This window comes from Scleropages formosus, chromosome 17 (assembly GCF_900964775.1).
Source record: "Scleropages formosus chromosome 17, fSclFor1.1, whole genome shotgun sequence".
NCBI lineage: Eukaryota > Metazoa > Chordata > Actinopteri > Osteoglossiformes > Osteoglossidae > Scleropages > Scleropages formosus.
Genome location: NC_041822.1, coordinates 10,141,376 through 10,157,871, shown reverse-complemented (window position 1 = coordinate 10,157,871; position 16,496 = coordinate 10,141,376). Strand labels below are relative to the sequence as shown.

The 16,496-nt window shown below is 41.3% G+C and overlaps 1 protein-coding gene across 1 annotated transcript in view; it reads left to right on the top strand.

The window, feature by feature from the left end:
* The window catches only part of LOC108938643 (endoglin-like), a 28,899-nt gene extending 17,397 nt beyond the window's left edge, over positions 1–11,502 (top strand). Inside the window, exons 5-14 of the mRNA XM_018759433.2 lie at positions 1,723–1,879; positions 2,370–2,535; positions 2,633–2,738; positions 2,984–3,176; positions 4,064–4,203; positions 5,097–5,339; positions 5,448–5,511; positions 8,822–8,929; positions 9,132–9,167; positions 9,528–11,502. Of these exons, the coding sequence (XP_018614949.2) occupies positions 1,723–1,879; positions 2,370–2,535; positions 2,633–2,738; positions 2,984–3,176; positions 4,064–4,203; positions 5,097–5,339; positions 5,448–5,511; positions 8,822–8,929; positions 9,132–9,167; positions 9,528–9,652 (1,338 nt within the window). The 3' untranslated portion in view covers positions 9,653–11,502. The remainder of the gene's footprint in view (positions 1–1,722; positions 1,880–2,369; positions 2,536–2,632; positions 2,739–2,983; positions 3,177–4,063; positions 4,204–5,096; positions 5,340–5,447; positions 5,512–8,821; positions 8,930–9,131; positions 9,168–9,527) is intronic.
* Positions 11,503–16,496: the final 4,994 nt, after the last annotated feature.

The window sequence follows — 16,496 nt, the reverse complement described above, 5'->3', positions numbered from 1 at the left end:
TAATAAATATATATTTTAGCCTAAAACAGCTGATGTAGAACATAGGCATTAAACCCAGATGTGGAGAGAGGAACAGGACAGTTTCTTTTTAATGCAGCTTTGGTCACATCTAGGGCGGGACCCTCACACCCTGCCTCCCTCCCTCCGCCCTAGTTCCTCCACTTCATAGCAAGTGCCCCCAGTTGAACTTGCAGCGATAATTTATGCTGAAGGAATTCTTTTCTAAAATTGAGTTCGTGTCACATTAAGCTGCTGAAAGTAAGGTTAAGGACATTCGGTGATAAGACAGAACGTGTAGATTTCACTGAATAGCAAACAAGGGGAAGGAAGTCCAGGGGTGTTCTGGAAACACTGGTGGGGCCAGCTGCTCCCACTGTGACCCTTTCCTGAATGTGGCAGTGTCTCTTACGGAGCATCACCTTTGTAGCCCCGAGACAAAACTCATCAGCACAAAACTCTGTTCGTCTCAGACCTCATTATTTTGTCCCTTTGTTACTTGTGACATTGTTTAAAATTGTGATTTGTGAGTCACATTCGTTTGGAGTGTCATCCAAATATTTTTTCTCCATCCCTTTAGTTCATCTTTGTCCATTTTGGAGGGATAAAGGATCCTCACATTCTGCACATCCTTATCCAGTTATTTTCTGTTGGTGTTTATTCCTAGATGTGGAGTTTGGGACACAGATGTTGATCTTCTGCTACAGCATAACACATAAAAGATGATTTTCTCCCGTTGTTATATTTGCCACAAACAATTGTACTGGATGTTTAACGCTCCGGCCTTAAAGAAACATGGCGGTGTTGCTATATTTGGAATTTTCTCCAAGGATAACATGACTGATGATAACTCTTTCAAGCAGAACAAAAGGTTAATTCCATCACTGCAAAAATGCAAAGGGATGTTTCCGGAATAAACACAGGAAACTAATGACAATGGAAAACAGAACACGAAATGTGACTATAGAAAAGAACAGCGTATGGCCCACACCTGGAAAGAAATGCTTGTATAGCCTCATCATTCCTCATAGGAAAGGACTGCATATCTAGGTTCTCATTTTTTGTCTTTTATTGCAGGATAGATGCTCAATAAGTAGCATTTACAATAGTAAAAATAGGACAGAGTGAGGTCGAGAACAATCCATATTGACACAACATTCCACATGGAACGGATTTAATACACATTTAAAAATCAGTTTAAATCACTCGCTCGCCCTCTCGGTGAAGCACAAAGTTGAGACGCAATGAAAACAGAAGTGGATGGGCAAGTGCAAGCGCGCTGTTAAAGCAGCCCTTTGTGACGCACATAGTTAAAAACGTCTCATTTCCTGTCCCCGCTCAGGAAGGGGAGGAAAGACCCTGGCTCCAAGTGGGTTGTGCAGTGAGGCTTGTGGACACTTTTTGAAATAAACAATCCTTTTCAAATCGTACTGTTCTATGAGTGGAGAGGAAAAAAAGAGGCTGACTTCAGCTGCTCGAACACTCTAGTTGCTCCACAGCAGGTGGAAGCAGGCAAAAGAGCAGGAGCTGCACTGTATACATAGTGGAAAACATCATTTTGTGGTGATGCTCCCGTAATATAGCCCATCACTGATTTCAGGAATGGACTGCGAAATCCCCACATTCGGATAAATTACATCTTGAAATTAAGTCCTAGTAAAGTGAGCAAAGAAAATTCCGACCCTGCCCTGTCTTTTAAACTGCCGTTTTGTCCCTACCCCATAGGTCACAAACGCAACAAAAATTGTCAACAAGGCTCACTTTCAATCTGAAGAAGTGAATACTAATGATATTTTGAAGTGGACCAGAGAGAAGTTTGGAGGGCTGACATCTTTTACTACAGCTCAAGACATATCGCACATTACTTTCACTGGAAATCAAGGTGAGTTCACAGAGCTTGAGTTTACAGTACAGTGGTTAGAGCTGCTCTCTTTGGACCTGAAGGTTGCAGGTTTGGATCCCTCCCTCCAGCTGTTGTTTCCTTGAGGAAGGTACTTAACCTGAAGGGTTTTAAGAGTTATAAATAGGTAAACAACTGTTAATCGCTTAACATTATAAGTTGCTGTTGAAAAATGCATCAGCTAAACGAATAAGTGTAAAATCCTCTCATGTAAAACTGTGTGGTCTCTGAAGACACTGTTGTATTGCTGTAGTTCTTGTTAGTGTAAAACTTTTAAACCACAGAAAGTGGCAAGAATCACAGCTGTTTTATGAACGAAATGAACATTGCGCAAGAACGTGAGTTTGTTGTACGATCCAGTCATCGTAATCTCGGTAAAGTTTTCGTGGTAACATGTAGTAAATAAAAACTAACTTAACTGTGTGTGTTAATGTGTGCTTCATGGTGTTTTCTGTATTTTATGTCACTGCAGCAGTGACAAATTTGACAGACTGTAGTCCAGAAAAGAGATTTTACCCAAAGGAATATCTCTTGGCAATGAAATTTATTCGCCCACCTTTCAAGTTCTGTTCTGCTGGACATAAATCGTCTCAAAAGGAACTGCACATTGTCAACATCCCAGATGCAGTTAAAGTCGCGTAAGTGCAAACAGCATGTTTAGGAAACAACTATAGCGCAAGATGTTTAGAAAAATTAATAAATCAAGAAAACTTTTGAATCTTTTTTCTTTTCCAGGGAAATTTCCGTTAACGTAATTTCGCCCAGTCCAGCCATATTATTTCTGAGAGGACCAGAGGGGACAGTGTGGAATATTGAGAAAGCAGGCCATGTCTCACTATTTGTAAGCAGTAGATGTATAAATGTATTTTGCTGTCGACTAATTGCTGTTTTAAATTGTTTTTATTTAGCCTGCCAGCATGTTTTTGGGTATGTTTAAATTACAGGCCATTTCCCAATTTTGACAGTTTTTTTGCTATTTAACATTTATCATGGACAATAGGCAATAACATTTCATAAGATTGTTTATTTGTGCATGTCAAGAGGATGCTCTGAATTCAATTGCATCTTTTTTTTTTTTTTACATAGACAAACAACCATTTGTTCATGGAACAGTTCTCAATGATGATCAACCCTACGATTTTCAATGTGACGGACGGGGAGAAGGACGTCCAGAACACTGCGCTGCAAAAATCGGGCTACATTTTCGTCTCCAGCTACACAGAAATTAAGACAAACATGTCAGCAATTAGACTGGTGATTGGGAAGGAATCCGATCAAAGTGAGTTTATGATTTCTCCCGTCCTCTGGCAAGAACAGAAAATAAGCTTTTTAAAATTGTCACAAGATTATTTGCTCAGGTTTATTTTATGTAGTTTCAGGTTTTTTGACAGTATATTTTTGCTGTACTTCATCCAGATTTTGGTCCGTTAGAGAAATATGTCATAACCAGGTGATTTAACATCATATATGTTAGACTGCATATCATTTAGCAGTTTTGTCTGAATTACTTATACATGCAGAGTTTATGAAAATCGTCTAAATAAAACTTCAGTAATATTCTCTCTGGTTGCACCATAGCACCTTAAAAAGACTTCACAATCGTGACATTAGCGCTGAAATTTCACTTTGCAGATGACAGTCCTTCGAGGAAATGTAATGGTTTGCCCGAAGTGCTTTGCGAAATTGCAACAGAACAAAACAGTTGCAGGAAAAATGTAAAAAAAAAAAAAAAACAAAATGGAAGCAGGAGCATGAGTCATTTGTTTCACAAGGGGTGTTTTAGTGGGTTTTATAAAAGGTGAATGACGGTAGTGGAAGAAAGCAAAGAGCTTGATGTAGTTTACAAGGTGTCTGGTTTTCATTACACTAAGGAGTTCGATATGCATTGTGGTGAGGAAACTGGACATTTCGAATACGCTCTTCAATTTTGTCATTTGTTCGCTCTTATAGCTCGGATGTTTGTCAAAAAATATCTGTGCTGTAAGTGGGAATTGTCAGAAGCAGTTTTTTCATAGATGCTACTTTTCTGTGCATTGAGTTCAATATTATATCAGTGTGCTGAACTAAAATCCTCTGAATCTTGTTCTTAAAATTAAAAAATGAACAAGTGAAAGAGAAGTTTGTGGTTTTACTGCATTATGAAGACTATGCTTGTAACCCTCACAGGTTTAACCATGGAAACTACGTCATTGCCAGAAAGTGTAAGTGATGACACAGTGTTGTTGGAGCTGTATGATTCTCAAGACTACATTACTCACATTGACACCACTACCAAGATCCAGAGCGAGAAGAGGATCTATGCAAAGGTGCGGCTCTTAGGCAGCTTTTTGGTTTTTTGAAACCATGACTCTCATGGCAGCTGCAGTATGGTGTCCTCCGACCGGTGTTTGGAATCTCTGGTGTTCTCTCGATCCTTTTTTCAGCGCTCTGTGTCACTCTGTGTCACTCTGTGAAAAGAACGTTCTATAAGAATGAACTGAACTGAATTGAATCAAATTGAACTCAGTGAATTAAATTGAATTGAACTGAAATTAAGTGAATTCAAATTTAAATTTTATTTGTCATATGTACAACCGGGGGGGCGGTGGCACCGTGGGTTGGACCGGGTCCTGCTCTCTGGTGGGTCTGGGGTTCGAGCCTCACTTGGGGTGCCTTGCGGTGGACTGGCGTCCCGTCCTGGGTGTGTCCCCTCCTCCCCACAGCCCTTCGCCCTGTGTTGCCGGGTTAGGCTCTGGCTGCCCGCGACTCCGTATGGGACAAGCGGTTCTGATGATGATGATGATGATGACATATACAACCATACTTAGTATGACCTGCAGTGAAATGCTTTTCCGACTGTCTGTGGTACATACAAATAGTCAATAAAAATAAGGAAATACAAATAAAATTAAAAACATACTGCAGAAAAAAATGATCTGAATCACCAGATGTGGAAAATAGGAAAGAGGTAAAACACATTCAAACATTTTCCCTGGAATCCCCTAGAATCTCTGCTTAAACATTGCTCATACTTCATGGAGCACTTCTCACAAAACACCTGATGTTTCCAAGTACCATTTGTAAGTGAGCCACTGCATTCTTTAATTAGTTCAGCCAGTCAGATGCATTTGTATGTGAGACACTGTAAAGTTCCATACCAAGGCCAAGCTGTGTCATCATCTCAAAAACCCCTTAACCTTCCCTTCTCTGCCTTCTTTAGGTCTCCAGCAAGACGAATGGTGATATTCTCCAGTCTATTAGAGTGATGAAATGTTCAGTGCGTTCCAAAGGCTCCTGTTCCATGGTGTTGGACATGCCCTTTCAGTTAGTCTACTGTCCCCCGAAGGTCTGTCAAGGTAGCACGCGGTTCAGCTTCTCCTTCCACCAGGTTCAGGAGCAGCCCTCTACTAGCTGGGACCTCGAGTGCACTGTCCAGTTTTGTGCCTTGCACAACATTGATGCGGTAAGAAGTATTTTCTTGGCCTGTGCTCCTTCTCATTAGGAAAGCGCCGAGTTGTATTGTTGACAATACGTAAAGCAGTCAAACACTCGGTGTTTTGTTTTCCCCTAGAGATGTGAAGACGAGAGTACAGTGAAGGGAAGCCTCGAAGTCGTCAAATCTAATTTAGCATTTAGTAAGTCTTCTTTCTTTCTATTGAACTGACCGCTGTCAATGTCATAGTTCATATGCAGTTAGTGTGTAGAATAAGAATTGTCAGGTGCCTTGAGCATATTTTTGTGTTTTAAAAATGACTCTTTTCCTTTCACATTTTGAAAGAGACCAAGAATAGATATAAAGTCAGACAGCTCCTTTCAGATGATGTCTCAATGAAAATTTATGATGACAGCAACTGTGTCATCGCAGCAGGATTTCCTGTTGGTGCTAGAAGGGGCGGCGCGTTGGTTTGGGGAGGTAGTGAGAGGTGCTTGGTGGGGCGTGCTCTTTAGGAAGGCCTGTTGCCTGACCTCACGGCAGCAATCAGGAATGATGAGCCTGTGGGGGATTTATTGTGCTGTAGGCTGGAGAGCAGCCAGTTCAAACATGGGCCTCCACACCATTGTCACCGGCACACAAAGACGGGAAGGTGTTGCTCTTCAAAGGAAAGACCATCTCACGGCAGACAGTTCCGGCCGAAGCCTTGCGTCCCGCCTCTCTCCACACCCCACCCAAGGCCACTGTGAAGGGCAGCCAGTATTTTGGATTTTGTCACAATTCAAAATGAAAGGATTTCAAAACTCCTGGCTAGACCCTATGCTTCCCCCCGTCCCTTTCCCGCCTCTCCCTTCCACGCTGGAGAAAACAACTGTCAGGATGAGCCAATTGTCCGTTATGCAGCCAGGAGGACGAGTTGATGCGGCTGTCACGATTTGCTTGCGCGTAGGGTATAGCGAGCATGCTGCATGCTGCGGGACAATGGGACGTGCTGGACTGAGGAGCAGAGCCAGCGGGCAGCGAATCAGCTTCCCCTCATAAAACCCAGGCGACTCTTCTGTGACCTAACAACCTCATGGCCTCAGGCACATTAGGTCTGCCAAGTTACAGCCAAGCCAGATTCCTCCTTCATTCCACCGGGCAACATTTTGTCTTTACAAAACTCTCTTTGCTTCTGTAGGAAATACCTTCATCTGAAGTATCTGTTCTAAGAGATACATTATACATTCTGTTAAAGCTACAAATATTTTCTAGTCGTAAATCAACATTTTTTCTCATGAATGGTTTTGATCATAAATTCAGTTGTCATCTTTTGCTTCCATTTATTTTCTTAACCACAGTCTCATTTTGAACAAGCTTATTTCGTAAAGCTTTGGAGAACCTCAGGAGCAATAATGTTGGAAACGGTGTATATAAAATCCTTAATTTAGGGGCATCCAACTTGTTTTTGGCCAGGGTCCACAATCATTATTGTGTTCATGCTCCGCATGTGTCAAAATCATAGTAAATAACATTCTGATCCCTAAATATCTATATTGACATTTTTCTTTTCTCTCTAGCTAATTTAGGAGTGTTGTGTTAGTGTATGTACCTAACTATAAGTGTGTTCTTGTGATTCAACGGAATATGTTGTAGGTGGAGTATATATTCTTAATTTTTCTAATGTTCCTCTGGGCCGCACCCTGGTTCCCAGCCTTAAATCAATACACTTGGGTTGTTTGTTCATTTTGTAGAGAGGGATGGTGCATTACCTAAAGGCTTCAATACTTTTGCTTTTGGGAGTTTGCAGTTGATGTTTTCGGAAGAGTCTTTAGCGTTCTGACCCGTGTACGCAGAACGTGCGGATTCTGAGCGCAGTAGACTTGGCTCCGGAAGCAGCAGTCTGCGCTCCTGGAACCGTTCTGGAATCTTCTGGCCGGACGACTTGCAGGGGGCCTGACAGTCTGCCTCTTTTTCCGAGGGCCAGCAGCTCCGCTCGGCAGCTCTTCCTGTTTGGGAGCCCTCGGCTGGGCGTCTCCGGGGACTTGTGGCATTCTGGCCTTCTGTTTGTCCCTGAACCCTCCCCGACTCGCTCGGAGACACAGCGCGGCATTCCGACCACCTGAGCGCCTGTTTCCTGTCTCTGTTCGGTGCTGTTTGCAAGAAAAGGAATTTAGAAAGGCTGTTTTGTTGATTTTGGACAATAAAAAAACAGGAAGCAAGAAAATGAAAGAGTTGGGCTTTCTAGAGAGGAGCGCCTGGGTTTTTCCGGTCCTTGGGACTGCGGTCCACCTGCGAAGCACGTCTGAACACAAGTTTGTACACTTTTACCAACACATCCAAGCTACCGGTCTATTTTGAGAGACGGACTGTTCCTCGTCTGTTTTTTGAAGGTTCCACACATGAAAGGCTAGATGAAGGGGCCAGGAAAAACATCACCGCTTGTTCACTTCTAGATGGGGGGGGGGGGGGAAAGTCAGTAAATACTTCGTTAGGATTTTAACTGAAATCCGAATATGTCACAGCAGTAAAGGACAAATTCAACCGGATACTAAATTAAAAGAGACTATTTCATCAAATTAGAAGTGAAATTCTGAATCCCAGTTTTAAGACTTACATAAAACCGCTTTATTTACTAAAGATAATGTGTGCAATTTCACTGGCATTACATTCATTTATATTACTTAATCTGTTCAGTCATTTATTATCTTTATTACGTGCAAAAATTGAGGAGTAAAACTGAGAAGCAAACGGTATTAAAGTCAGTGGTTCCCAGAACTGTGTGCAAGTTGATATGATGTGATTTAAATATCAAAAAAAAAAATGATCTATAAATGTGTAAACCCCCACTGAGAACCTGAAAGTATTTTGATGGCACAGTGCGTGACTTTTCTGCAGTTCTGGAAAGGCAAAAGCTGAGCATTGCGTTGGCACAGGATGCAGGAGGTGCAGAGGGCAGCTGTGAAGGTGTAAACAGTGTAATTAGCAGAGGCTTTTGGAAGGACTGCAGGATGGCTTCTACCGCGTGATGGGTGATTAGCTTCCTCAGGCTCCGTGGTCTGCATCTGAGCAGAAGGGTTACGGTGGGGGCTTTCGTTGGAGAAAAGGGGATTTTGAACACTGATGCTGTGTGCCGGGGTATTTTCTTTCAAGCTTATTTTTTGCAGCTTGTCTTGGAATCGAAATTGATTGCAGTCCACTCACTGGTGCAGATGGTTTTCTTTGGCAGGCCGGTGGTTCCCGAGCTATGTTGTGTGGTATCGTCCACAGCTTCACGGCAAAAACCTTGGACAAAAACTTATTCGCCATCTGATTTTTGTATCAGACTTTAAATGTAAGCCATGCTCACAGCAAAGCAAAAATATAAACAAAAATAGTGCTTAATTTTTTTTAATTCATGCAATGCTCTTTCAGTTATTAAAAAGGATTATTTTCTTTGCCATAGATTTATGGATTTTACTCTTCTATGAATTATAAATGACAGAACGGTTTTATTTTGTCTTTGTTTTTCACTGTTCGTTCTTTGTTTGCAGAGCCGTGCATCAACTTTGACCTCTCGGCTGTCCTCGGCATCGCTTTTGGGGGGTTTTTGATAGGGGTTCTGCTTATGGGAGCTCTGTGGTTTATCAAGATTCACACAGGTGAGTGCAGATCACCCTTTCTTCATTCAATGTACATTCGATTCTCACATATAACCCATGCACTGTAGTTTGACGTAAACAGCAATATCTTCCAAATGCAACGTCATCAACGAAATCACAGAAATAATAGAAATTATAGAAACGACGGAAATTATTGTAGATGAATCTTCTCATTTATTTGCTCCTCTCAATTATCTTTCAGGAGCAGGTGCCGCTGTGACAGCTTGTCGCATCGCAGGTAAGAGTTGTGTTTTGCTGTCATGGTAACGTCTGACCCATCATTCGCTCAGCAGTAGAGAAGAGGAAGTGCGTGGACCAAGGACACCAAAGTGGCGCAGCTGCAAACATATTTTCACACACACACATTTTCAGAACCGCTTGTCCCTTACGGGGTCACGGGGAACCGGAGCCTACCCGGCAACACAGGGCGTAAGGCCGGAGGGGGAAGGGGACACACCCAGGACGGGACGCCAGTCCGCCGCAAGGCACCCCAAGCGGGACTTGAACCCCAGACCCACCGGAGAGTAGGACTGCGGTCCAACCCACTGCGCCACCGCACCCCCTACATATTTTCATGTCCTCTTTATTTTTTCCACAGGATGTCCTGGTTCTCTGGACACCAAGCAGCAGCCCGTTTCTGGCAATGGCATGCCCTCTCAGGATAGCAGTGCCAACCCCAGCATCGGCAGCACCCAGAGCACACCCACCAGCAGCATGGCATGAAGACCGGGGAGAGTGCACATGCTTGTGTGATGCACACTCAGCTGGACAACCGTAGCCAGGATCTGAACAACGAATCATACCAAGGACCCAGAAAAGTGTGCACACTCTTTATTGTGCTTCCAGAACGCCGTAGCTGAGAAACTGGCAGTGCGAGAACTTTATGGCTAAAGGATGCAAAGGGTGCGCATGCCTTTCCTTCTCCAGAATAAAAAGAAAGGCAATGACAGCAACATCCAGGGAGCAAGATTTTATAACTGTTTTGTTGTAGCTGGTGCTTTATTTTTACTTTTTGGCAAAACGTGCTGCTTGTCATGTACACACTCTTCTGTGGTTCAGATGGTGGGTTCAGTCATAAACTCACCTCTGCAGCACACAAAGCTTAAATATCTGAACTTCCCAGCCCAGGAAAAACAAGGTATGGCCACATTGCCTAACAGGAAATTCACAGCATTCTTTACAATAAAATGTGTCACACAGATGGCTGTGTACTTACATATTGTAAGTAATGAAGATTTTTCAGTCTTTTTTTCTCCTTCTCCCCATCTCATATAGTTTCAACTTTCATATAACTGAAGGACAAAGGAATATGTTTATTCTTTATTTAACATACACCAAATGTAGCAAAAAAAGGATGAGGTGTCTATATCTATATAAAGTCTAAGGTTTCCTCAAGAAGCCTTGAAGGCATCAGTAGTTCCGTCACTTTCAGACTTTAGCTCCGCCAAGAAGACCAAGTTATAGGCTACGCGTGGTGGAGTCATCCATCAGACATGATTCATATCTGTGATACATTGATTAAGCACTGAAAACCAGAAATGTAACTTTAAACTGCCTTGCATATACTGTAAAGTGCTGGGTGAGCCCTAAAGTTCTGAAAATGTAAACATAGTCAAATGCATGTGGTGTGTCCATTTTTCTGTACATAAAATGTTGGTAGGATTGGAGGAAAGGCCACTTTTGCTCCGATACCCATGATGTGCATTCCTGCTTTCTTAAAGGACGTAGAGCAAAGTGTAGCAGCAGGGAAACCCAGCTTCTCCCATCTTTCTTCACCAAAACATGCTAGCATTTCCTGGCCTTTAAACTCGTCTGACCGATGAATATGACACCATTGTACATTTAGAAACAATAGCACAGATCAGATTTATTAGAAGACTCAGTTTTATAAATCTTACTCTTAATTTCCAGCAGGAAATTAGGTTTTAAACATTCAAATGAATGAAAAGAAGTCACAGCTCTGTATGAGATCGATCACCTCTTCAGATATTGTTTGGAGGACTGGACAGACAGAAATTCCCAGAAGTCTGAATTAAAGAAATTAATAAAATTCAAAAATGTCCAGCCATAGCTTTTCGATTGGTCCGTCGTTAAGACCTGCTAAACATGAGATTCTTAATGTGCCCTCTCTATTTATTAGAGATTTCAGATCTTCTAATAGAAGGATTGAAAAGGAGTTTTGGAAGCAAGGCATATTTTATTTTCATTCTCTGTAATGAGATGGGGAAAGTGCCAACTCACCTGCAGTCCTTAGCACAAAAAGAAAACTTTCTAAGATACATGTCCCATGTCTCTCAGGAGCGACAAATTGTCCTTCTCTTTTCTAAACAGTTTACCAAATATCCTTTAAATGGAAATTGTACCTAATAATACATATGTGCATTTTTTACAGTATTACAGGAATATGTGTTGGTCGATCATATATATCATAAGATTTGGGTGAAATTATGTTTATATGATTTTTGATTGAATCGAATTTGTATTGTGCCTTACTGTATGTGTGAATGCTTGGGTTAACCACTGAGGACAAAACAGGAAAAATACCAATCAAGTGTTTTGTATTTCAAAATATACAGAGCTATATCATTTTCTGAAAATAAAAAATCTTTTGTAACTCAAAATGTTAATCATTTGTGTGCAACGTACTCTTTAGTACAATGATTCTTTTGGAAGATATTTTCCTATGTTCACATAAATAAAGTCAATTTCTTCATATTGCACAAGAAACAAAATAGTATCTCCAGTAAATAAGGTTCTCAATTGTTTTTTTTTTTTTTTTAACGAAGTATTCCATAAAGATTTTGCGTTTGGAAATTTACTCTCTGCATTGTAGTCATTGCCAAAGGTCTGAAATTAAGAACAGGGGTGAAATCACTCAGATGATGAAAAGTTCAGAAGACAGTGTTGAACTTGCAACATGAGACAGTCAGTCTGTTCTCACATGACTTTCGCCTCTGAACTTCCTGTTCCACCACAAGCTGTGGACAGTTTTCAGCTGCCCGTTCGCTCTGACACGTTCCTTATTGTCACAATGAACACCATAACAGATGTCACGCTGAGAAAGAATGTCCACTGTTTAATGGGCTAACGGGCGACCGTGTGTTCGACCTCTCCATTACTTTCTGTTAAAGAAATATTATTGTAGAAGCACTTGATCTCAGTGTTAATTGTCTCTTCATTAGAGGCACAACAAATGTCCTTCATATCGCAAAACCAAATTTTTCTTCGTCAAAAAAAACCGCATGTATCTCTATAGACCAGAGTTTTTAAACTTTTCCTAGTCCGTGGACCCCTTTACATTTACATTTTACATTTATTCTTTTAGCAGAAGCTTTTCTCCAAAGCGACATACATCTCAGCAAAAATACAAATTTGTGTATGACGTTAGGAGAAATAGACATAGTTGCAGACATGTGATTCTTAAGTAAACCTAGTTTGTTACTTTCCACTTGATGCACCAGTGTTCATCGCTCGAGTAGGTGTATAAAATGCAGGATAGATGAATCCGGACAACCTTCCTACAATTTAATTTTTTTTTTTTTTTTATAAGGTACACAAACATTTACATACCATACAGGAGTAGGGGCTGTATAAAGGATTATCTTGGGATGATCATAAAGTTATGTTAAATATCTGGCAAAAGCTAAGGAACCCCTGCTCGAAAAATATCTTAAGAAATTTGAATGAAAATATTGCACTCACTTTATATAAAAGGGAACTTGATGACCTTCATGTCAAATTATGCAGTGGAAATAGCATGGTAGCACTTTTAATCTTTATTGAATCCAGGGGAAGGAGCCCTGCTTTAGAAATTACATTTCAGGGAGTCTATAGGATGGGGATGTAGGAATGAAACCAGCAACCTTTCGATCCAGAGGCAGTAGCTCTAACCACTATGGTGGCGCAACAGCCGGTAATACAGCGGTTAGGGTTACTGCCTCTGGATCCGAAGGTCGCAGGTTTGGTCTCCACCTTCAGTTGTAGTACCCTTGAGCAAGGTACTTACCCTAAAACTGCTCCAGTAAAATTATCCAGCTGTATAAATGGGTAAATAATTGGAAGCTTAACATTACAAGTTGCTTTGGAAAAAAGCAACAGCTAAATGAATAAATATAATGTACATTTAGAGCTACTTAGACTTAAGACTGACCCAGTAGGTCTTGGGCTACTAATGTTTGAGTAGAAAACTGTGAAAACATGTGAAAGAGCATATATCGGAGCAGTGTGTAGCACTTGAACTCAAAGGGCCCAGGTTTGAATCTCCCCTTCTACTGAGATACTTGAGCACAGTCAAAAACACCTGGATGGATAAATAATTGAAAGTATCTTAGCATTATGAGTTGCTTCGGAGAAATGCCTCAGCTAAATTAATAAGTGTAATGTGTTGCCGGGGGGCCTCAGACAGTTCGGAGATGGGAGGCACAGTTGGGAAATGTGTCACTTTGTCCAGTTTCTACCGTGTTGTATCTTCAGCTGACAAGCATTTCTTCTGAAGAGATACAGCAGAGCCGAGCCAAACAAATCAAACAGCGAGCACAGGAGATTGCGTTTCCTTTTTCTCACACAGATTGTGGCTGGGAGTGGAGATGAGGGTAGGAAGAGTCGTCGGAGGAGTGAAGTGGCCGTATCTCCCGCCCTGACCGATAAACCCCGTCCAGCTCAAGATCTCAAGCCTTAAAACTCAGCAAGACCAGATATTTGCAAAGCTTATCCCTCACATCCACACACGGCATAATCATTGCTTCCCACGTGTCGTATCTCATCTCTCGGGTTTCCAGTTAGGGAGCTGAAGGAACTAGGCTGTTTAAAGCGGTCCGTGGCCAGAAGTAATCCAACCCAGCATATCTCAAATAGATATGCTATAGAAATGTTTTTTTTTTTTTTTTTTTTTTTTTTCCCCACCCAGGGCAGATACAAGAAGCACAAATGACTCATTCAAACCAGTGACACACAGTGAGATTGAACATGGTTTTCCTCCTGAAGAGGTTCCCCTGGTAAGAGCTGCTACATCCAAACAAAGCAAAAGTGCAAAAGCGTTTATCTCTGTGGAAGTAGACTAGACACAGGACAGATAGTGAGTTTCTAAAACCTTAATGCTTTGGGCACTTTACAGTGTTTGAATAATAGCTGTCTCCTCCTAAAAGGGTTTTTAAATGCCAAACAGTCACACACTTACATTTCTTTAATACATCCATTCCATATCCTAATTTCAAATAAAAGGCTTTACATATAATTTGTTTCAGAACACTATTTGAGGCTGAAGTGCACCCGTTCTTTATATTTTGAATTATATAGTTTTTAATAGCAGATAAGTTACTTGAAGTTTAAAAGACCACCATATACAGGATGTATAGGATATAATAAACCCAATAACTTCTCATAAACGAATTTCTACGCAGAAGCGCTGGAAGTTCTGTGTTGCCCGCCACCTGGTGGCCATTCTTTGTTATTACAAAAAAAGGCGCAGCAACGACCAAAGAAGCGGCGGATCATCGTTATGATTGATGGAGATTTGAAGGCGTGAGATTTACAACCTCGCCTGTCAACCTCGCCTTTTGATATTTGAATCTGAAATGAAATAAAATAAATAAAAAGCTCAATTTCACAAAAACTAAATATGAAGGAAACCAATTAGTTTAACTTACAAGGCCAGCACCGCTTTCTAAGTGTTTCACATAAGGCACTCCAAGCAAGAGCTGTTAATTTTGCATCAATGCACTATATAAACATCCTGAAAACCAGAAATCTTCCCAGTAATTTCACCTCCAAGTTATAACAGTTGGATGCCAGAAAAGAAGAACGGCAAAACAGAGCAGCAAGCGCTTTTGACACTATTAAATTTTTCTGAAGTGATGAGTGCCTTGCCACATCACCAATCACGAATCATGAATCAGGAATCACGGATCGCGAATCATGGATCACGGATCACCAATCACAGATCACAAATCAGCAAACAAGACTCAGCAATCACAAATCACCAGTAAGTACTGAAGAAACCCAAAACCCCCAACTAGTGGTATGACTTCAACCTCTTTGTAGGGCTGAGAACTGATCAGGTTCATTGATAGCAGGTATGTTGGCTTAATTGCATGTATCTCATGTGGTGCTTCCGGTGGCCCTCAGGGCTTTCACCTGCTGGGGTCAGGACATACATAATACAGCACACGTGCAAGAGGTTGTAATGTTTATTCAGTCATGTAGCACTATGAAGGAGTGTCCAAAACAGGTGACCAAATCATTTTCTTTTTTTATACATAAGGGATATGACCGTTCTTTTCAAAAGAAGATGAGTTTTCTGTATATATTCTAATGTTATGTTAGGCATGGTGAGTTTTGCAGTTGCCTGTTGACACGTGGTTGTAACCCAGAATTAATGTCTGATGTCAGTTCAGCAATACTAAAAAAAAAAAAAAAACCCAAACAATTTTCTGAGTTGGCTTGGCTTTTGTAGTTTCTCCTAAACATTGCTGCGGCAGTTTATATTTTTTGTCATTTAAAATGTGTTTTTCATGGCACACACTGTCAGTTGGTGGCTTTTTCCAACCTTTTCCTGTTTGGGTGATTGTTTTCCAACAAACTGTGAATCCTCTATTGATAGGGCCACCTTTAAATCAACAGCTGGTCTATACCAGAAAAAACACACAAGCCTCGTCTTTAGTCAGTTGAAAGCTGGGTGATAAAGAATATGTGTGCACCTTGAAACCTTCGAAGAGCAAAGTTGGACACCACTGATATTACCTGACACTGATGCTCATGGTCTTCCTCTCTTACTTAGTAGCCCTTGTGACAATAACATGAGTCTTTGTATTCTCTGTATGTGAGCATGTCCGCTGGGAGGACCCATGCTTACACTGTCTCAGAATCACCACACAAGGGCTGTCATCTCTGTGCACACAGTGAGACAAAATATATTTGTTTTCAGAAAGAAGATATCTCCCTCTGCTGGGGCCGTTTAAGGGGGAGCGGCACATTGATCATGACCCCCTTAACACAGAAGTCATCTGGCTTGACAAGGTGCAATGAATAGAAGAGTTAGACTTCTTGCTTTGTTAAAATGTCATTCAGCGGTCCAAAAGAGCAACGGCTGCTCTCCATGGGCCAACAATTTTCACCAAGGGAAATGGCTGTACCCTCCATCTGACCCTCCATACATTACATTAGGAAGCTGCTCTGGCCAACTGCTGAAAAAGCTTCACTGGCCTGTGTAAGGCAAAAGTCACAAAGCAGCTGAAGCCTGCAAAAACTCTGTTTCATTACAATAAATTCAGCTGATATAAAACCTGTTTTGTAGCGTTGGCTGAATTTCACTTCCTAGCGTCAGATGGCCTTATATGCCTTCACATCTCCTACGCATAGCGCTGATACTTTGAAATGTATTAGAACTGACAACTGTATGCAGTAATGTTTAGCACACTTGAGACAGACGAACATAAAAATGCACTTCTAACAATACATACACATACAGTATAAATACATCGTATTCAGAACGTGAGTGCTCTTAGTACCTCAACTAACGTTGACCCTAGAACCCTGTTCGCAACTTGGATTTTGTAAGTTCAACCATTAT